We start from the raw sequence: 24,167 nt of genomic DNA on the forward strand, positions 1-24,167 counted from the left end.
GGTTACATTCTATTCTGGGCCACTGAGTGAAAGCAGAAAAGGATTATTTTATAGCGCATTGGTTTAATAATGGTGAGTGCGTCTGCAAGCATGAATAGGTGATATGTAGAATTTATATAATGGAAAGAAACTCTTAGCACAGAGCTGGCACATAATAAGTGCTCAATAAATGGTTACACCCAAGAGAAAGCTCACAAATAGCTACAACATATAATTATACGTGATAGTGCAGCACATTGTTGCCCTAAGATTTCAGAAGAGGGAAAGATAATGTCTAGCTCAGAAAACCAAGGATGTTTCTATGGGAGAAAACACTTTAAGTAGAGATTGAAAAGGAAATTATACTTCTTCAAGCAAAAATAGTGAGAGGAATGCATTCCAGGTGGGATGAGTACATTCCCCAGGTGGAGAAATTAGCATAAGCAATGGTAAGGAAATTGGAAAGTGTAATGTTGTTCAGAAAGCCATGAGTAAGTAAATTGGCAGTAACATTCCATATGGACAAAGTTCTGCAATAGGTAAGTGTGGAAATTAAGGTTAGAGTCAGACCATCAAGGCCCATGAACTCCAGAATGATGAATTTACAGAGTAGTGTTCCCACTGAGGATTTTCTAGAAGCCTTATGCAAGGTTTATTCATTTAGTGAACACTGATATAATGAGTTACTATTATCACCAATTATGTATAGCACACTGTACAAAACACTGGGCTTATAAGCCAAAAAGAAAGAGAGAAATATTGTTCCTAGGAAAAGTATATAGTCTTATAGGATGATAAGACTAAACATGAGTAGCTATAAAATGGAAAGTTATGGCTGATGAAATAGCATAAATAAGTTTTATAGGAAGTCAGAGGAGGAAAATATTGCCTCTGGTTAAGAGAATCAGGAGAAAATGGTGACATTTAAACTAGAGAGAATAAGAAGAAAGAATGAAGCTGGTAGACAGGTGAAGGGTGGATTGGAAGAAAGATCAATAAGAAATGGGAGATAAGCAAAAAATTACTGCAATAAGCCAGAAAAATGATATGGACAAACCTAAAATTTGGTATTGACATGGAAGAAAAATGGAGGAGTTGAATACATGACACTACCTTACACAACACACACACACACACACACACACACACACACACACACACGCATGTACATACAAAGACCCAGAGCAATTGTTTTTGTAAATGAGTGGATCATTTAGATGACAATTTTCCAGGAAAGAAAGGGTTTCACAAACACATTTCTTTAAAAATAGCTTTTGGCATCACTTTGCATAAGCACCTCTTTTTTGAAGAAATCCTTTCAGTTCAATTAATTAGTATGATTTATCCAACATTACATTTACAAGCTATAAAGCATTCCCATCTTTCCATTGTTAATTATATCTCCAGGCTAATATAAATAAAATTTTCTAGTTACCCTTATTCACTCTATGAAACTTATCAGAGAGATGACATTTAGAAGTTCTATTGTGGGGAGGGAGTGCTCATTTGTAATGTGGTATATTTTCTCCCTGTTAAAAAGTTTCGTTCCTAGTTTTTTTTGTTGTTTTATATTCTGTGAAGTTGGATGGTGCAGTCACAGAATTTACGAATTCATAACTAAGCTAGATATGAAAATTTCATTAAAAAATAAAATGCCTTAAATGGCTTTATTGTTTTAAAAGTCAACATCTATACAGAAATATGTTAAAAATCTCAGGAATCATACCAATATTCTATTTGTACAACATACAGAACAGTGATATGTACAGACAAGATTTATTTTGATCAATTTAAAAAGTGAGAAAAATGTGGCATGCTACTTCTAGTGTCATATTAATTGCATGTTTTCAAAGTAGCAATTACCATTGTGCCTTCTATAAATTATAATTGATATAAAAATAAGATTTGCTTACTGAAATTCCAGTGTACAAACCAGAGAACCACTTCACATTTCTGGAAAACCCACTAAGAGGTAATGATTTAATCAAAATGCATGTATTCTGAGAGCTCTCCAAAGTAATTTTAATGTTGATTTGTGCAAGAGGCATATCTGGAGACACAGTTATTGAATGACATTTACCTATTTACAAGAAAATAACAAATAGCCTTATCATTGTCATCACCACTACTATCACCCAAGAGCAGCATTAAAATAGTTTTCTGTAAAAATGACTGAAAGACAGCATGATATACAAGGTCGGATCTTGATGTTCCTTTAGGAAAAGTCTAACAAATACATACAGAAAATTATATTCTTCATATTTAACTCGTATATGAGGATACACAGTCTGCCACAACCAAATGGCAACTGTTTTGTAAAATATGGAAACTAGATTAAGCAAAGTTTGGCAGAAAAAGTTCTTTAGCAAAATGAAAAATATTTTCATACCAAAAAAGCCCTTTCAACTACCACATGTAGTCATACATCTGTCAGAATTGAATTCAGGATTAAAATTTTGCCATAATAAAATCATAACAATATTTCAGTCTTCTGGGTGTCCTTGAAAATAAGTTTATGTCATTTTCTACGGAGCAGGAACAAATGCACGCAGTTACTTCTCTGTAGATATACATGTCTATCTTTATCAAAAGCACGTCATAAGGTATTCTTACAGTATTTACTTTTATTTAATCAGTCTTTATGTAAGATTATTTATTGGAGTTATAGTTTTTTAAGTTTGATTTGATTTGCAGAAATCCAGTGTTTGCCAATGTATGATGGTTTGAATACATGTTTATTGCTTCAAGTTTACTATAATTTTATGGAAGATGACACTAATAAAATAGAGACCAAATATTTCTCCATCTATGGTGGCATAGTAATTAAAGGCCTCTCCAAGTATGATTTTACTTTGTATTAGTTGCTTATTTTCCCTACAGTCAATATTTTAGATAGGAAACCTGAATAGATAATTAAACTATATTGCTAGGCTGCAACAACTCAGTTCATTGGAATATTTTAGTTTGACCCCATCTTTGACATTGTGATACACATTTCCTTTGGCATGAATAATCTCAGACAAAAGTCAAAAAGAACAAACTCTAGACTTTCTTTAAATATACATCCAAATCCAGCTCTCTATGCTGAGAGGTCAAACCTTCTATTTTCTGATCCTCTATCCCATCATCCTGGGTCTTTAGTTTAAATGTTGTCGTGTTGACAACATAGAGCATGTACCCTATTTTACAACCTGGAGGGTTGGCCAGGAATATTCTCTTAATATAGCAGAATACTAGTTTTATACAAAATGCTTTTATTATTTTTATGAAGCACTTTAAAACACGACCTAATTGAACATTAAGACATAAAACTTCATCCTGTAAACCAGTTAATTCATCTCCAAACCATCACTGCTATAATGTAGATTAGGCTTAGCAAATATGCCATGATGCAATGTGAATGTTGTGTTTTATTGTGATGCCTTACATTTTAAGACTAAAAAGGAAAAAAAAAAAACACCAAGGGCTAAAATACAAAGACAAGTACTTCAAGGACAAGGTTTAAACACATTGTTTTTAAAGTGAAAGACAGTCATGGACTTGAAGAGGTGTAGACAGAAAAATGAGACCTGTAACTATTTACTGAAATTACAGCCGTCAAGATATAATCTTATGAAATTAAATATTACTTAATATAAAATAATATGAAGATTATTTTTAAAAAACTAGGGGAGTATTGTCATATACGAGAAATGAATTTTGAACAAGGTGACCACTAGTAAAAAAAAAAAAGAAAATGCAACAAACAGTAGAAAAACCAAAGAATCACCATCATCACAGCATTTAGCTAATAGCATCCTTGATTAATAATTAAGTATTTCAAAAATGTCCTCTCTGTGGAAACAACTGTTTCTCTTGGTTATCACAGCTCAACTTACTCAGAGATAATGTAATGGACACTTAGTTTTAGACCTAAGATTTTAAACAGTAACTGGAAGCAACGCCTAGTATTAGTTTATACTCAGACGAGTACTTACGGTCATTGCAGAGAGGCCCACTGAAGGAAGTCATACTGCAGTCACAGCTGAAGCCATCCCATTGCTGCAAGCACACACCTTGATTGGAACATGAGTCCTCTTGACAGGTTGTGCTGGGCCCTGAAAAACAATCCAAAAGAAACTTGGGTTCTTTAAAAAAAAATTAAAAAGTATTTTACATGTGAGCTAGGGCACATATAGTAGTTGCCAACACCTCAAATTACATGTCCAAACTAGTTTTAAAAATTCTAGTTCACACCCCTGAATGAGGAACTAAGAAGCTGTAACATGAAAGTTTTCTTAAGTTTAAAGTATAGAACAAAATACATTAAATTAATAAACTAAACCAACAAATAGTGAAAGCAAGCACATAGCTTCTGTAATGATCATGGTAGCAAGTAATCTCATTCCATCATCAATAATTCTTAAACCATTTAAATTTTAGAAAATGAATGGATCTCCTTAACTTCTGACCAATGAATAGAGACACCATGAGAAATGGAGATTATAACTTCATGATATTGAGATAAAGTTTGGTAAAATAACTGAAGAGAGTTATGCAAAAATGCCCTAGAGGTTTCAGAAAGTCCCCTGCACAAACTATGGATAAAGTCATGATTGCTGCGTGTTTTGGATAGGTATGTTGGCAAGTATCAATTCACATGCTTTAACAATTTCATGCAATTAAACATAAAATGAAAAACTCTGTATAAATGGCATGCCGCATTTAACATACAAGTAAAAAGAATGCTAGTCTATTTCTAAAGAATCATAACTAGAACACTGAAAAACAAAGAATTAAAAAAAAAGCATGATCAAAGCACTAAAGGCAATCACTATACAGACATATGCAAGACTGAAAGCCTTTATGCAAACTATGCTACTAAATGAGGTTTCTTGCACAATGTTCAAGAAAGGAAAAAATGAAGTCTGAACCCAATAACAGTCACTGCAAAAATATAAAATATGTTATTTTAGGGTTTCCACTGTGTATCATGGGGTTTCAGTCTTGTTTTATACATATAGGGCTATCTACCTTGCAAGTCAGCTTTCATCAATGCAACTTTGTCAGCAAAATAAAAAAAAAAAAAGCAAAATATATTAAATGTTAGTAAGCAATACTGAAATGGGGCAAACACAGAAGAACGTTCAGATTCAAAAAGCATGCTGCTGTAAAGGGGGAGAAAATGCTATGTAGAGCAATCAAATTAATACTAACAGCCATAAATCTTAAGAGACGCCAAAAATGAGAAAGCGGTAATTTATTAGAATTTTACTATACATATGTATATATATAATGGTTAATTGAGCTGATGACATGTAATGAAGGAAAATTAAAAGTGCTTTTGTGTTTTTCCTCTGTTAGATAGATACGAATGCATTACTGCAATGACTGTGTTGCTTATTTGGAACATGAAGCACCATTTGTTATGTGCAAATACAATGTAGACTATGGTCATTAGCAGACCAATTATCCCTTTCTATGTTTTTCCCTCTAGATCTTTTATCTTGCTGTTGCAATTAAGGCTTAAAACTGTAATGCCAGCCATTCGCTGCCAACAGCTTGACTTTAGAGTGACACCAAACTATCAAAATGTATACTGTATATCATTTGAAGTGGATAGAAGAAGCAGTAAGGATGGAAGACGCAAACTGCAATATAATCCCCCATAAAGAAAACACCTCTATAAATTTCATTGTGGAGTGTTTATCCTTGCTCTTACCAGGTTGGGTACATACTACTCGAGAATTTCAGAATTATGTCTGTATGTTCTACACTTTCATAATTGTCTTCAACTCTTATCAATTGCCTTGTGAATAATTATTAGAGTATAACCTTGCTAAGAGCTCTCTTAGAGAAGGATGAAAAGGGAATGCAGTCCACCTAAATAGCTTTAGATTATAAATTAAGGTTTTTCTAGTAAACATAATTTTATAGGTTTTCATGAAAACACAGACACTAGCCTAATTAGATGCTATTAGTCTAAAAGTGAGAACCGTTGAGGTACATGCTTTTGTGAATAAATCAGAATTATGCATAATTGTAAAAATTGCATGTTTTTGTAAAACAGATTTTAAACATGTACCTTACATCACATTTTTATTACAATTTTCTCAGTAAAGGTATTCTTCATTGAAACGTATTGAATTTAGCCTAATCTATGTGAATACTCACAAATTCAGAAACCATAATGTTATAAATACTAATTATATTATATTACTAATAACAAGCAGTATAATAATAATAAAAACAATGATACAAGTTTTATAAGTAGTAGTGGTAGTGATATTTCTCAATTCTTGTTTCAAAGAACTAAGGACCACTAAATTGCTCATTACTTATCATTTTTCCAATCTGTGAGAGAGATGAGTGGCCTACTGATCTTTAACCCATGGTGTTACATACTGAAAATAATCAGCATATTTAAAAAAAAAAAATCTCTCAAACCAATATTCCTTAGCACATTCCCTCCTGGGATAAGCAAAGGAGCAGAGAGTGGCACAAGCCCAGTTTGCATCACATGCTGTTTTATCCAATGGCTATTTGCTCCCCGCCCTACACAGCAGAAGGAAAGATCAGGAGCAAGAACTGAAGAAGACCCAGATTTTTGTTTTTGTTTCTTCAAAAATTATCATGAACTCAATTGCTGAACAATGCTAAACTCAAAAAATAGTAAAAACTGCAATCTTCAAAAATAATCTGCCCATATTATAGAGTGGCAACTCAGAGTACCTGCTAAACCTCTATGTGAGCATAAAGACATGCTTTATTTTTATTATTATTTTTATCACGACAGTCTTTTTATATTCAGGTATTACAAGAGAATGCATGCCTCTGTCTGACAAGACACATTTTTCAAAGTACTCACCTTCTAGAACAATATTTAAACATTGACAGGCATTTGCACAAGACAGAGTCCTGAATTTATTTTTCCCTTTAGTTATATAAATGTTCCTATTATTTTATCACTGAATAAAATTGGGAACAAGCCACAAGGACATTTGTACTAAGTGATTAAAAATAAGGATATGTCTGAAAAGAAAAAGAAAACAAAGGTACAACTACAATTTCTGGAAACCAAAGGAACAATAGAGGAAAGTGGGCAGATGTCTGGGCCTTCAAATAAGGCAAACTTGGCTTCCAAGCTTATATCATTTTACTTATTAGATGTGTGACCTTACCAATGTCACTTTATATCTCTGAGGCTCAATGTAACCTATCTAAAAAAAAGGCAGTAATACCTAATTTATAGAATTTTGAGGCTTAAAGGAGATAACTTACATAAACTTATTACCACCAGTGCTTAATCAATAATAGCTGTCATCATTAAATAGAAATATATTTCTGTACCTTATAAAGCAGTGTAGGGCTGAATGTTACAGTTCTACAAAAAGAGTGTCTGTGAAAATTTCACTGACTTTATGTAGAGAAGTTATCTTGACTTTATTGAGCTTGCTTTTTGGTTGATTACCAATCTCTATTTTCTTTTACATAAAGAGGAAAATGCCAGCCAAAGCAGTAATTGTCAAAATGTAGTCCCCAAACCAACATCATCAGCATCACTTGGGGACTAGCCAGAAATGTAAATTATAGGGCCCCACCCCAGACTTAGGGAATCAGAAACCCTCGGGGTTATATTCAATAATTTGGGTTTTAACAATTCTCCAGTTGACTCTGATGCAGGCTAACATTTGAGAAAACATTAATCTAAAGAGACTTTGGTAAAATCTCTCCCTTAGCTGAGATGTGTTTTCTAAATAAAATCAACTATTACCTAGTGAAACAAGTTAGAAATAAAAGGCAACAAGTGATTATTGAAGGAGGATCAAAAGTTTTTGCATGCAAGAGACTTAGAGATTTGTGGGTCTTATTGGGGTAGGAATGACAAAAATCTTGACCAGATATTATTTGGTTATGTCAAACTTATACTACATATTTCCATGAACATGGATGATAAATGATTCCAATGTGATTGAGACTCAAACTCCATTAGATAACAATCTTTAGAAAGGTAATTTATTTGGTATCTACATTTTAATCACTAATCCTAAAAATGTGTGAATCTCATCAATTGTACCTATGACAGGTACATCTAAGACTATTCTTAGGAATCATACATGATAGAAATAATCATAAAAGTTGTTAACCTTGATGTTGGAATGAAAGAATCAGGGCAGGGCAGAAAGAAGTAGCAGGGTAGAAAGTAATATTCTAAGAGTAAAGAAAAAGAGGGTGAAAAAGGATAAAAATTGTTAAAGCTCAGATATTGTAGGCATTGTAGGTAAAGTAAGCAAATAACCAATGCCGTGATCTACTGAATGCATTTAAATGTTTAAGTAGTAGTTTAAAGCTACCCAACAGGATGTGTAATGAATCATCTTAACCAAAGTGCTTACTACATTATATTGGGAAACAACACCAAATATCATTACTATGAATGTCTTTTGTTAGAACAATTTGATCCCATTGTCCTTTTGCTTCTACACACTCACATCATACACCAGTCGTGAGGGTCCTATGTGTTTGTGTCTTGTTTTCCATTTTGTGACTATTTAGCTGTATCTCTCTGACCCCAGCATTTCTTGAAGGTGAGAAGTCACTTACCAGGCAACTTGTAGAAAGGCCTATTTTCGAAAAATATTTTCCAGAAGAGTTTATAGTACCTTTTTCTTTTAAAAAATAATAAATTCACATATTCTCATGGATTAGATCACCTTGCAGGATGAAAGATATGTCCCATATCCTTGTAACTATCTACTAGAGGGAATGAGGGAATTTAATCACTTAACAATTTTATTTACTTTACTAAATTAGTAAAAGGGAAAGCACATAGTTTCCCTTGGTTTTACAAAAGAGTTATGCCAAAATTTGAAATAAAGAAAATAAATATAATGATAACATTAAAAATTAATTCAATAAAACCTTCCATTAATAACCTTAGCCTCTGGTATTATTAAAATGCAGTATGAATTTCACCTAACTTTTCATGAAAAAAAGTGGCAGAGAGAAAAAAAAGAATCATTTTCAAATAAAAAATTTCCATGTATTTAGGTAATTGCTAAATATAATGACATTATTTTGGCTGAGAAGAAATGATTCATAATCTCCTTAGGGATAGGGTTTCACATATATTTCTTCCTCTTCACCCATCCCACATTTCCTTATGAATCTAAAATTTTCAAAATGGCCCAAACTGTGTTCAATATTAAAGGAGAAGCAGTAACACATCCAGAGCTACAAAATTCATGATAATATGATTAAATTACATTTATGGAAGGAGAATTGGCTCGAATAATCTGAGGTGTTGAAGTGAAAATTATTTAAAATGAAAGTAGCAATCAAAAAGTACTCCTACAGATCTTGGTCTGATAGAGAGCACAAAAGAACGGGAGATATTTTAGCAAATTTTTGATGTATGGAATATTAGCCTTGGGTAATATAAGAAAGCTATTTTTGTTAAAACAAACTGATAATGTACAGGATACGCTCTTTATGCCAGGCATACACAAATCAAACAGTGATAGGTGAAGGTGGTATGTGAATTTTATTCCCTTATTGTATCCTTTTGAATGTAGATTTTTAAAATTGGGCTCAAGTTGATTAATACTTGCTGAAGTAGACATATTTTTTCTACTCTAAATAGGGTATCTATTTAATGTTATAAAGCAAACATTGCAGAACTGATTACAAACTAATTAGGTGAACTAGAGAAAGCAAAGAAACTGAGAATAATAAGATCCATAGATATAGCTCCTCTTTTATATTGGGCATCAGTGTAGGCTGGCAACCAGACCAGAAAATTTAAGATTTATGGGATGAAATGTTTAAAACATGAGCAAGGATTTCTAAGCTCTAAGTGAGAGTTCAAAAAGTTATCAGAATTTTGCTGCCTAGTGAGTTTTGTTCTCATTTACAAGCAGAATTAAAACTATTTAGAGCATGATGACAAAGACCTAGTACCTTCACATCCTCTCTCAATCTGTCCATTGCAGAAAAGAGCATCTGAAATGAGGTCCGGAAGCCGTCCATTTAAGTCAACCGATGCCAGGCAGCCTTGGAAACCTTCCTTGGCGTGAACAAGCTTTGGCAAGGATTTGTAGGTTTCTTTAGCCACTCCTCCTATATATAAGTCACCTGTGGGAAGATCAAAGTCTTTGTCACAAAAGTAACATGTCACTGACTTTAAATACACAGTAGGATGGAGAAAAAAATAGTGAAGTTTATTTTTCATTAAGTAGTAAGTAAATAAATTTATGACTAGCTGTTTTCCTAAAAGTATTTAATACAAAACAATAGAAATGGTTGAATAATACATTAACACTAGAAGAAATTTCTAGAAGCTATTTCCATAGAGAACTAGGGGAGTTTCATACAGTGTGGCACAGTGGAAATAACACGGGCCATGGAGATGCATTCCCCTGTACTAGCATCCAGGCCTGATTACTTACCAACTCTATGGTCTTGAGTATGTTTTTGTTTTTGTTTTTAGTTTCTCTGATTATTAATATTTTCCTTTCTAAAATGGAAATAATAAAACCTATCCCATAGGTTTGCTATGAGGATAAATGAGATGAAATATAGGAAGTAACTATGAGAGTAAAAATATATAGTAGATACTCAGTCAATAGGCATTCATATTAAACTTAACTTCTTCTTAGAGAAATAAGGGGTTTCCAGTAATCAGAAGTTCAACAATTTCTCTCTAGTGTCCAAAGTCACCTTCTACACTGTGCTTAAGCCCATTATCCTTTCTAGCACCTACCATATTCACTAACTCACTCCCATAATTGTCTGTTTATAACTTAATATTACATCCTTCTTCATTTTTTTTTAAGGTAAAAATAAATATTACACCACTTTCAATTCTTTATGCTGCTCTGGGATCTGCTAACAAGTTACCAATTTATTTTTCCAACTTTGTTGTAAGTCCTAATGGAACACTTAGCTCAGCTTTGTCATCTTCATGTCTCTAGGTTTAGGATTCCCCAATTTCATGGGCTACAACTTTAAAAAACAGATTGCAATCCACGTTTGACTCTGTTTCTTTTCCTATTGCAGATTATTCACTGTGCCTGGATGTCATCCAGTAAGTGTAACAAATTGACTCTAGTAAACATTAATCAATGCCAAACATAAGGAGGATAACCTCAAAATTCCACCCATAATACACTGCTCCTATCTACTAGTTCTGGTAACATATTCTTTTTAGTTACTTCTCCAACTTTTCACTGTCATTTGAATTTTCTTTCTCATATTAAACATTTCTATCCAACTACATGTCACGCACCACATTTTTCCCAGTGTAACACAAAACCCCTACATTCTAATGCTCATCTGGGCCCCTCTATGTTGTCTTCATGAAACTTGGGAACGTATACATGTTCTATTGATTGAGCCATGAGTAACCAAGTCCTTGATCTCTGACCCAGAAATCCCATGTCTTCTTCCAGCAGCTGTAAGATAGTAATAAGCTAACCAATCAGCTTATAAGTAGAGCAAAATCAAACCACAGATCTGATACTTTTGAATTGTATTGGTGAGTAAACTGAAACAGAGAAATCATGTGGCATGTTCAAAATCATTTAGCCTTAAAACTGAGAACTTAGGTCCCTTGAGCTACTAAATAAAACTCTAAGCATTGTACTAGAATGCTACTGATCCTATATAATTTGTACTGAAAGTACTGAATGTGTTTGCTTCCTCTACCTCTTAAATAAAATAAAGCATAGTCATTGGTGAATACCAAACAGAGGGCATAGATTTCTAATTTAAGGGCCTACCCCTAGTGGGTGTCAAAACCTCAGTTAGATTTATAGAAATAATGGTAAATGTGTGCATTTCCTTGGGAGAACCCAGAGGCAGCAGTGTGATCCTAGAGAAAAAATGGCTGATGGTAGATTTAGACATGCTCAGAGCTTTGACAGCCTCACAGAACTTTTCATACTCCACTGTGGTATGGGAGCAACAGAGCAATTTCCAGAAGAATGAGGATGCCAGGTAGCAATTCAGGGGACACCTGAGTTGTGACTATAGAATATTCGAAACCAGCTTCCATGCTACCTCCCTCTAACTCCCCCAAAAACTGGTACAATGGAACTACCCCACCCAATAATAACTCCAGAAAAAGAAAGGAACTAAAATTCCCTGAGAATGTATGTTCATTAACTCAAAGAATCAAAGCCCAAAATAAAAACCAAAGTGAGTTATAGAAAAATAGAAAAGACACTTTTCTTGTATATCAGAGGTTGTGGGTTGAGATTTATACTTTTACAAGTCAAATAGCAATGCAGGGAAATGCTCCCTACCTGTATTTGTTGAATTAAATTTCTTAGAAAATGTCAGCTCTCCTCCAGGCCTAATGAATGTAGTATTAGAGAACAGTGGGGAATTGAATGAAGAATTCTTGGCACTGCTTCAGACCTTTCAGATGTAGAACTTAGTATCAAAAATTACATACGGAATGCTATATGTTTAATAATCAATCCTCCTCTGTCTGATTACCACCTCCTGGAGGAGAAAGACTGTGTCTTTATTTGTTTTAGATTCTCTCATAGTGCCTAATACTGGGCTCTAAGCACAATGAGCACTTAATAAATATTGTCAGCCCCCTGATAGATTGAGGTCACAGTAGAGAAGAATCAAGAAAGAAAGAAGAACAGTAAGGCAATGTATGGGGAGAGAGCTAATTCTAAAATGTATTTACTTCCTCTCTCTACTTCCTACCACAATGTCCATGTTTTCCTATTAGCAGACTTACTTATCTGCCAACATTTTAAAACTTATTAAAGAGAAGTACCAATCTTTCCCCTGTGTTACTAAAGAGCAGAGAATACTAATTCAAGCAGTACAGGATACAAGTCTTGAACATATCTAGGTAGATGAGTTTAGCTTTATAAGTAGGGGACTTATGCTTTCATTACTGAAGCCGCACTTAGCAGCACCACTTAGTACTGTTTTGTAAACTCTTCATATCCTAAACAGTGCTCTAAAGTCCCTTGGTGGGTTTCCATATGAAAAGAACAAAAGAAACCCTTAAGTGGTCTAAGCCCTTGTACCATTACCACTTCATCAAAGATACAACTTCTCTTTTTTCATCCTTGGAGTGATGGAAGGAAAATGACCTATTAGCACTAATGGGCCCTTGCAGGCAAAAGCCTGCATATTAAGGAAGATATACTCATTAATGGCTCTGCATATGAGCAATAGCCAGGATGGACATCCAGTAGGAGCCAAGTTTCCTACAGACTTCAAGTTCTCCTGTTACCGCTTCTTCAACCTAAGTGGCTGATATTTATTCATATGCTTTAAGTAGGTCCTATATGTAATTGACGAGGCAATGCTGGAGTCAGGGCATGTTCAGCAAATGATGCATAGAACATGTATAAAGCCAGAATACCTCAAATATTTGGGAGATGGGCTTCCAGAGGAAATCTCAATAATACCTTTATCTCTAGCACCATGTATCCATGAGCACTATGTTCCTCTCAAGAGTGTTGTCTGCACGTCTGATCTGAAGTGATATCACAAGTATCCATTCTGGTAGTCAGGCAGTATCGACTAAGAAATAGTACACAGGTGTTTTAGTTATATCTGACTACAAACCCTACTCTGCCACTCACTGGCGGTCTCACTAGAGACGTGTTAAATTATACACCAGTCAAATTCTTTATGAGTCCGATTCTTCATCTGTGAAACGGGGTTGACAATGCCTACCTAATGAGGATTATAAAGAATGTACATAAAGCATTCATGAAGCATGTACTTGGCACAGGATTCGTGCCAGTTTGGCTGAGTCGGTGTGTCTGGTCAGGACCACACCTCTATGGCATACCTCATTCTATGTTGACTGCACTGAGAAATACAGAAGAATGAGAAGTCGAGTCCGTCACCTGTTTCTAGTACAACTGCAGTGACAATAAAACTGTCCTTTACAAATCAATAAAGGAGAGTGCAAGGCGAGAACTGTGGTAGGGCCTAAAACTCTGTGAAGGCAAGAGGCCTAGCTAAAAATACTGATAATCATCAGCATCTGTCCCCTTGTTTGCTTCTTTATAATTGCTACACTGCAGTCACATAGCTGGTGGTCATAAAGATTCTTAACTTTCTCCATAGACAACATCACCTTTTCAAAAGTTAAAGGTAGTTTTTGAGATATCTCCCAGGTCCACCTTCCAGTGGATTGGTTGACCCACCTAGACGAGTGGCCCATACCAAGAAACTGACTCACCTGGAATTGTGACTCCAACCCAGGAACTGGCTTAACACAAGAAGATAATTCCTACACACCTATAATTTTGCCCAAAACCTATCCAATTAGCAAACCTAATTGCCTAATCCTTTGCCCACCAAACTATCTTTAAAAACCCTGTCTTCCAATTCTCAGGGAGGCAAATTTGAAGAATTCCTTCCATCTCCCCACTTAGCACTCTGCAAAATTAAACCCTTTCTCCATTGCAATTCTGACTGTTTCGGTGTATTGGCTTTTCTCTGTGCAGCGAGCAATACAACCCAGTTGGGGGGCAACAAAAAGATGTTATATTTACAAGTCTTTCATGACATTTATTTTATTTGACTTAGTTTACAATCATTTGTGTGCTTGAAGTGTGCCTTTCATTATACTATTAGCAGCTCAAGGCGCTCCTTTGACTTAGTTTGAAACCCATGAGCAGTAAGCCTGGTGACATAAATGAGAATGTTGCTTGATTAATATCTCCTTATTTCATACAAAGAGATTAAGAGATAAAAAAAATCTCTATGAAGCCCAAGGGCCAGATTGTCAGGGTCAGGATAAATGTGCCTAGAAAATCAAAGAAATTTAAGAATTTTGCAGACTTTGATTGTAAAGTAAAGCATCATGGAAGAGTTGTGACCAAAAGAAAGTATAGGATATATTAATTTATAAAGACATAAATGCAGATGCCAGGCATGGGGAACAGCCCAGATATACCATGGAGACAAAATTAATATGGCATTTAAGAAAGAGAATAAAAGGCTAGACTCAACTGGAAGTTACTCAGTTATTTACTAAATAATATATATAATGTTGTATAAGTAAAGTCAAACAAAAGGAGTGAATAGCACCATATAACTTACAACTGATGGCTGGGGGAAAAAAAAAAGACAATGAGGAGTCCAAGAATGGAAGGCAAGCAGGCTAGGAGACTAGGGAATTTCAAGCAGTAAATCTGGGGAGAGATAAAATGCCATTTAACACTGAATATGTGGAATTTGAGTAAGAATATCTTTAGGAACCTGATGATGTGAACTTGGAGCTTAGGGGACAGAGGTTGGGACTTTGAGACGTGGCTTGGGAGCCATCAACCAAAATCAGATAAGTGAAGTAATGGAGGAGGTTTTTTCTTCTTTTAAAATAGGGAGCATAAGGCAATTAGAGCAAAGACTTCAAGCTCTGCCTTACAGTAGCAGAATGCAAGTGTCAAGGTATAATTAGTTCTTTGACTCAGCTTTCCTGTTTATTCATATGTACTTTTCTGTGCCTCTTAAACATCTCACTTTCATTTTAATTAAAAACAGCATACATAAAAAAGACAATTGCTTTGTAGACTTGGAAAGCAAAAACTCTAGGGAACCTGAAGGAGGCTCCAGCAAATTCTTATAAATGGCCTTTGGGGGAAAAAAATGAAGTCATAAAATTGTGAATCTCCTTTCTGACAATTACCTTTCCCAGTTCTTTGTGTGTGAATGCCTTATCTCCCCATGACTTTATAAATTCTTTGAAGAAATGACCATAAGCATTTTTATATTATCATTTCACTTAGCAGGCACTCAATAATTATTTAACTCATTGAATGAATGGGCGAATTAGTAGTTCACATTTAATAAATAATTATTTGAACAATAAGGACATAATGAAAGTTTTGTGCATACAGCACTCATATTTGTTTCTGGTTCCTTTTACTGGAGAAATAAAGAGTGAAGTTAATTGTGAGGATCGTCTGGTGCCTTTCTTTGAACACAGAGGTGAAGTCATCAGCTCATTAAGAGAATTCAGTGCAATGGCATTTTCCTTTCATTCTGGTAGAGTAATTTGATAGGGTAATTCATGACCAGTTTTAACTGACATACATTGAATTTACTTGTAGAAGAGGTAGGGACAAAAGACAGAGTTGTAGAAATAGTTTTGGGTCTCAATGTGTGGTGATGAGAACTCACATATTAATTTACTTCTGCAGTTAAAGTAAGTGGTAAAATCTTTGTAAAAAAATTAAATTGGAGCCTATTCTGGCTTTCTATTTCACTCTGTCCCTTTGCATTCCATCATTCTCTGTGCTGCTCCATGTACAAATATGACCTGACTCCTGCCACCTCCATAGGCGTACTTCACACTATGGATACTTCACACTCTCCCTCCACACTCATGTATTTTGTTACTATCACAAAGGGCGGCATGCATTTACTTATTGTCTGTGGCTACAGAACACAGCCAGGCTAACTGTGTGAACCCCTGATGCTCTGCCCTGGTGAGTTGTTTTAATCCCCATCTGCACTTCCTTTTTGTATGCAGATGTTTCTCTCCATGCAGCCTTTGGGCCACCACTCCAGGACTCCTAGGATTGCAATCCTTCTGGTTTCACGCTCCTATTTCTTGGCTCCTTGCCAGCCACAGGTGTTCCTGATCCTCTAGTAGGCTCCCACAGTCCAACTATTGTTTAGCTATTGTTATAGCTGAAAAGTGTTTGAATTTCACAAAAATCACTACAAAAAATGAATTTAAATGAACAGAGTCCAGTTTGAGGGAGAGAGGGCCTCCCTATGGCTTTGAACTTTGGTAATCAGTATTAGGCATTGCTGTGGTCACAACCAGAAAAGACAGCTTTGACTTTATCATTATAATAATAACTGACATTAGTGTAGTATCCTAAAGTTTACTAAGCACTTGCACATGTACTGCTCTACTTAGTTTTTGCCTGGTGAGCTACAAGGGAGTAAAGGTTATCAAGGACACATGTTAATAGATGAAGAAACTATGGTTCAGGCTAAGATGCTATAAAGTGGCAGCGTCTGATTACAAGCCCCGATCTTCTGAAACTCTGACCATTTTCACTCAATCCATACTGGCTTACACACTGTACACTCTATGTGGCAAGTGGCTAATACCATTACTAAAAAATACAGAAAAATTTGGAGAGTCATGGCTAGTTGAGAAAAGTAATGGTAATAATTAGCAGGAGTCCAAATAAGCAAACAGATTCTTGGGAGAGTAAGAGACTCATCTGCATGCTATTGAGTAATTTCATGAAGACAAAGTCAGTTTACTTCCATAATCATAAACATTAGGTATCAAAATTCTGATGAGTGGGTAGAATTCTCATGATTCCAAAATCTGAGTTTTAGATAGGAGAGCTACCTTTCAATTGCTTCCCACAAAGAGATAAATCAGACACCTGTGTGCATTCATGGCCCAACCTAATACCACCTAACAGCTATGTCATATCACCTAATAAATGGGGATAGAGGGTCCAATAAAGTTTGATTTCAGATCTTCATGTTTCCATATAGTGAGCTTTTGAGAGTTAAAATGGTCATTTTGCTATGGACAGAAACAGACAATGCTTTCAACATTCTAAAATTTTGTTTCAAGCTGAAATTTTGAAATAAAATTGCCCAAAGAAAGAGTATTTTTTAAAAGTATGATTCTAAAACGTACAACAGGAGGACAGATTTGATTTCTGTATTTGGCCAACAGACTGTGAGGGAAACCTGATGGGCATGCTAAATGGAAAATAATAAAGTGAAATCGCTATGGGGTGCATGTGGTAATCCATCTTCTTTTAAAGCCACTCTATGCCAGTGACACTGTGGCAGATGGGGTGCGAGTTCAGTCATATAAATTCATGCCAAGATAACTTCATCTCATGGCTTTGAATCTTTAAGTTTACCTTTAGGTAAAAACTGGCTACAAATATTTTCAAGTTTTTCCTTTTGTCACTATCCAAGTGACAGCCAGTTTAAATTCCTGTGGCATCCTTTACAACACACAATTCTGTCACCGTTATTTATGTTTCAACTTCCATTCACTGTGTAATACTCTCTGGGATTGCACATGGATTTGCAGAGATTCTCACATACATTGTTACACCTTATGTATGCATAGCACCTTGGCGTGAAAGGTGCTTTGACATCTCTTATCCAATTGGATCCCCATAACAACTCTTCACAAAAGTCAAGGAGGTTATTATTATTCCTATTTAGGCAGGTGACCAAACTACCCTTCTGAAAAGGTAAGTTACCTGCCCATGGTAATGAAACCAATATAAGAAAAATAGACCTGGCACATAAGTCTCCTATTCCCAGGCTAGCTGTTTTTCCACCACACTCTCTACTATTTTTACTAAAGCCCTTCTCAATAACAAAAATAGAATAGGCAGAGTAGTTTAGAAATGACTATTCTGGAAATTAAGAGAGGCTTATAGGTAGGGAACCAGTAACATGACCTGTGCAAACCTGTTATTTTTCCTGAAATTTTGCATAACTCTATATAACAAGCTGGCTTTCTTTCTTTCCCCAAAATAACTTTTATTTCAAAGAATTTTTTTTCTTATTTCAAAACAAATGAACACTTATTTTGGGTGGGAAGGAACCAGTGGTATACAGAGAATGTATAAAAGAACAACTCTTCCCTATAATAATGACTTGTTTAATGCAGGTTAAAAAGTGGCACCTGATCTCCACTTAGATATAAACAGGATAAAAGAGATTATAGCCACCAGTGGTTTTCTGAGTAGCTTGAAAGGACAAAGTGGCACAAAGCACACACAAAAAACTTTACAGACATTGTCAAAGATCTTCTAAAATAGCATGAGCTTCACAGAGGCAATACATATTCAGGACATGCAGCAATTAAAATTGTTGGCCATAGTGCTTGAGGAGGACTTCAGGGGCTCAGGAGATAAAACTGATATACATAGTCTATGTAAGGCATAGGGGTAGGAAGAGCACGTGCCAGTAGAAACATTCAGTTCTTCTGCAATTACCAGAGGTGAAATTCCAATGTTAAACAATGTGGTAGTAAAGTAGAAGTTTGAATAACTAAGTTTTATATGGAATGAAAAATGTTATCTTTTATCATGTGGCGTTTCCCTCCAATATTAAAGTAAGTATTGCCTTTCACTCTAGATCTTCAGAAGGAATTCCTTCAAATATGTTGGCAAATACAGACAGTAGTATTTAAATACTGCTACAGACCTGGCTTCAAATTTTATTTCTACCACGTGGGGCTATGAGAGAAGAAACAACTCACTTAACTTTTCTGAGTCCCCATTTTCTCATGTGTAAAATGGAGGCACTAATATCTCATTCATTGAATTGCTTGTTGTAGGGATTAAGAGACCATATGTGTGAAATAGTATATCAAAACAGAAGTTCTGACTGAAGCACTAACACACTAAATATCAGACAACTGAATATAAGACAGGTACCCAGACGCCAGATTTACAAAGGAAAAGGGAAAATACTGGTTCTAAGGCCTTTGAACCTCTCAACTATATCAAGGATATAATAATCATAATAAGGATAATAAAATGTGTCAGAAATTGGAAGGAAAGGTGTCTGAAAATATCCTTAAAGTAGCTTTTCCTGTGCAATGAATTTGTGCTAACAGATTCTAGCTCCAAGCCTAGCGCAACAGATCTCAGAAGTTCTCCTGGAGAACATTCTTCGTGTTCTTTGCAGTTGGGCTAAGGAGGCCTGGTGCCTGACCTGCTGAGAAAGCTTTAAATAGCTTGAGGCAGCAGGACAGAGATGAGAGCCTTGGGGATGGGCTAAATTTCCAGGGATGAGGGGGCAAATGATGCATGGAAATTTCTCGTGCGCAGAGGTGGGCCTCATGTGCATGACAGCAAGGTGGGAAGGATGGCCTGGAGACCGAGCAGATGCAGTGTTAAGAATCTGTTTGGAGGGGACAGAACGTGTCACCACTCTGCAGGTAAGGTTACAAGGTCCAGCAGAGAACCCGTGGATGAACCCAGGAAAGCACCATGAGAGGAGTGAACTTGTGGGATTTGCCAGACGTCAGCTGATGTCTTACCATGGGAAGATAACAGTAGGAAAAGGCAAAAGCTGAACTTGCCACTTCTCCCACTGCCAGGGACTGGCCAAAGCAGACTGTAGACTTAATTTTTGAATTTTGACTCATAACTTACATTGTCCATTTTTAAGTGTTTGAATTAAAATTATGTTTTATAATGTAAAATGGTTATAGAATGATCTTAAAAGTGAACTCGATGATTTCCTCTAAACCAGCACATGGTACAAATAGCTGAACACAATACATTTTCAAGTGATGGCTTGAGGTAAAAAATAATATTGTAGTTTGATTATATTAAGACATCATGCTTATCTAATGTAATACTTTCACATATAAGCCCCTAACATAATGCCTGACATGTAGGTTCTCAACAAATGACAGAATTATAATAATTATGATAATAGTTATAATAATGAAGGCAATTTATAATATTTCTGAATAAAGAGCAGAGACAGATGCAAGTTAAGAGGTTGTTGAAGACACTGAGTTTCGCATACTACTCTGTTGCTGTGCATGATCCAAACTTATGTCCCAGCAAAAGAACAAACAATAATTATGTCATAGACAATCAAGTTTCTCAAAAATAGATGAGACCATGCATGTTAAACTCATAAATGGCAATAATCTGTTCTGTCATGGAAACAGAACATTAGCATAGGATCTTATTTGTTTGAAGTCTTTTTATAGTCCCAGAAGTGCAAGAGGGAACCAGTGGTGAGAGAGCTAAGGAGTGTGTGGTTGGGGTGGTGAGTGGGGACTGAGGGTGGGAGAGGGAGAAGGGAGCCTCCTACTGACAGGCTAGGAATGATAATAATTAACATCATACTAAGCTAGCTCTAAGAAACCTGAGAATGCCAGATGCACTCTCCTGTGTCAGGGTAGTTATGGAGCTTCATCTTAATATTGCCAACACCTGTCATAGACAGGCGAGCCTTAGGAGCCTCCCCCTTCTTACAAACCCTTGAGCATCAAAGCATATACTGGCTAACCTTGCATAGTACTATGAGAATTAAATACTCACAGAACCCACCTGTAAAACCCACCTGTAGACCACCATGGTCTAAGAGCCATGAAAATGCTGAAGGTTTAAATCCTACTTGAGTGAGCGAGATGTTGTCAAGCTGCTTTTCCAGATGGCCGACACAGGGAGTACTTGACCAAGAAGCTTAAACACTATGAAGATAACTCAGCACCACTCCTGGCGTTCTCTGAAGAGGAACCAGCACCACAGGCTCATCTCTGGATGAGGCTGAGGTCTTGAGAGCAATCACCTGGCCCTTAAGAACTCAGCTCTAAGCACTTGCAGATATTTTCTTCTCTGTAGCAGGACTCTTTAAGAGCTCAAGTCATCTAATTACCACCCCACTGAGACAGAGTAACCTGTCACCTTGTCCTAAAAGGCATCTGGGCACTGGATTCAGCTTTCCAGTAGCCCACATTTTGCTGATGCTTAAAGGTTTATAAGACTGAGAAAAGCTATATCTCACTATTCACAACCTCCTTGCAGCTATTCCAAGAAAAAAAGCCAAGGACACCCAGGCCCATGGCTGTCAGAGCTCAGCTAGTGTCCTGAGTGAGCAGAAACCAGTACCAGACCTTTAAGCAAAAGGGAAGGGATGGGGCTTTTAAAGCTGTACCAGAAGTAAAGAGCCCACAGGTGTCCCACTCACTACTGGTCTCTACTTGGGCCTGTCACTGATCATATCAATAATACAAATAAGGTCACAGATTTCGTTTTAGTATGTTGCTGCAGGTTTTCACTAGCAGTCAACTGATGTTGATATAAGCAATAAAACTTGTGTTTCCTGGTCTATTGTTGAACTGGGAATTAGAAGACTAGATCTGCAATACTAACTAGCTATAAGACTGTGTCAGTCAACCTCTCCTAAGCACATTTATCTGTAAAAGGAAATGGTCAGATCAGATAATCTCCAAGATCACTTCTAGTTCTGAGTTCCTATGATCCTAATGGTGGAACAAAAAATTTCAACTAATAGAGTTGGAGGGAGCTAAAAAAAATTAAACAGAGAAAACCCATGGCTAATGTAGGAAAAATTCCAAAACAAGTACAAAAAAAAAAGGCTGTTAGTAGGAAATAAAGAATTTAAACTCTACTGCAATTCGTAAGCTGGTCCAAGGGACATAGAGAAGCAAAGGAAAGAACTTCCAAACCAAATGTTAGACAGCAGGTCCCAGATAACTGTGCATGCGAAGGGAATGATGTCTTAATGGGGGGTGGAGAGTGAGAGCGGAATTAAAACAAACTGACAAAGGCATTAAAGTAAAGCCTGGGAAATCAAGGGAGATGGCCCACGATAAACAGTGGTTTCATGTCTCTAATTGTCTTTCAAGTAACTGCTCTGTAATTCTCTTGTGAGAAAAGGAGTAACAAAAATGTCAAGTCTTACTTTTACATACTGAGGGCCTTATTGTCTTTGTTCTGCACTATGGCAACTGCCTCCAAAGAGGCCTCTTTTCCCTGAGCCTTCACCCATCTATCACATTAAAGCCAAAGGAATAATTCTAAAGAGCACTGTGAACTCCACTCTCCTGCCTAAAACCCTTTAATTCTCCCTTCTCTACCTCTGGCATGACATTCAGGGCCCTTCATAATGAGAAAATCCTCCCAGCCCACAGCCTCCTTCTCTTCTCTTTCAAGTTCACTTTTTCAGCCATGAAAATCTACCTCTGTGTTTATTGTTAGTTGGCCTAGCAGAGGTAAACCTGGCCAGCAGCAGCAGGGCAAAAGCCCATGAAGTCATGTTCTTGGATCAGATGGTGACAGGTCCAGTCCCTGTATTAAACCCTGTCTTTTGGGGAATTGGGAAGTGAGATGAAGAGGAGAGTAGACAGAAGTGGAAACACACAGGAACAAAAGCAACAGGTAGAAGCCACAAGGCAGAAGCAACCAAAAGTAGGGGAAGCTAAGAAGCAGGGAGAGATTATCTCATACTAGTGCCAGCAGACAGAGCAGAGACAGGTTATCAGGCTGCTAGAATGGTGGGACAACAAATTAAGGAGCAGTGAATATGTATGTATATTCAAGGGATATTTACTGACCATAAGAGGTCACTCTTGAAATTCCAGTGTGACTACTTTATCAAAGTTCTTATCCTCTGTGTGGCTTCATTGTCCAGCAGCTGAAAGGGGTTCTTGTCTTCCTTACTTCCTAATGGATGCTTAAAATAATCTCCTATATACTGAAGCAATGTGAATGAATCTCTTTTACTTATAAACTTAAAAAAAAAAAAAACTAATAAATATAGCCTTACAGCCTAACCTCAGGACAACAGGACTTTCCCTCCATGTTCCATGCTGTATCCTGCCCCAAAGCTAAGCTCAAAGTTGGACTCTTCTCAGAATGTTTCCTGTTTGAACAATTTATCCAGGCAAGACAAGTGGGCTATCAGATGTCATATGGGCTGAGTACACAAAGCTTGGGCATGTTTAAACATGATTAGGACTTTGAAGAGAATCTAATTCACTAAACTGCTACAGTAAAGATTTGTCAAGTAGCAACATGAAAGGGCAGAAAATGAAGGGATGTGTTAGAGTCAGGGTCGGAGAGGGTAGGTAGCTGAGTAATAGAGACTGATCTGAGATCAAGTAGAAAAAAACAAGAGCTCTATCTTCCAATGTTTGCTTAGAAATCAAATATATTTGAAAGAAAAGCTAGTTGAGTGGTATCTGATTAGGGGACATTTTAGCGACTTGGTAGCAAGATAAATAATAGCAAGTGGTTTGCCTTGAAGGTCAGATTTATTAGTAAGAAGGAATATGAGGATGGTTAAGGAAGAGACAGGTGTTGGAGGTAATCATGGTAAGAGAAGAAGGAATAAGATCCAAAGCCAGTGCCAGAGCTCAAAGCCCTTGAAAACAAGGAATTTGGGGTCTGAGTGACAGAATGGAGGAGAGAAAAGGACAAAATACTGCCTGGATTGACCTAGATGTGGCCCATAAATGAGTTACCGTACTAATTTTTTAATAGTTTTGCTAAGTGGCCACCTGAGGGCACTCTATTGTATGAGCCCACAAATCTTTAATGTTTCCCCTACCAGGTCAATTATTTACCCTCAATTTCTTGAAGAATATGTTTAGGTGATGCCTTAAGCAAGAGTACTCATGGAAGATTGGGGCCCAGAGTTATTCTTCCTCCCTCTTT

At 36.3% G+C, this 24,167-nt stretch overlaps 1 protein-coding gene across 32 annotated transcripts in view; it reads right to left on the reverse strand.

Moving 5' to 3' along the window:
- Window positions 1-24,167, reverse strand: part of NRXN1 (neurexin 1) — a 1,076,423-nt gene that overhangs the window by 533,984 nt on the left and 518,272 nt on the right. For 19 of the 32 annotated variants that reach the window (XM_076000756.1, XM_076000755.1, XM_076000761.1 and 16 more), the window contains 2 exons: window positions 9,919-10,092; window positions 3,957-4,076 (listed from right to left, as the gene is read on the reverse strand). In XM_076000756.1, coding sequence (XP_075856871.1) covers window positions 3,957-4,076; window positions 9,919-10,092 — 294 coding nt within the window. Of the gene's footprint in view, window positions 1-3,956; window positions 4,077-4,992; window positions 5,020-9,918; window positions 10,093-24,167 lie in introns of all 32 variants that reach the window. The other 13 variants (XM_076000743.1, XM_076000738.1, XM_076000734.1 and 10 more) reach the window with 1 other exon arrangement.

The sequence above is a fragment of the Microcebus murinus genome, chromosome 3 (genome assembly GCF_040939455.1).
Source record: "Microcebus murinus isolate Inina chromosome 3, M.murinus_Inina_mat1.0, whole genome shotgun sequence".
Classification (NCBI taxonomy): domain Eukaryota; kingdom Metazoa; phylum Chordata; class Mammalia; order Primates; family Cheirogaleidae; genus Microcebus; species Microcebus murinus.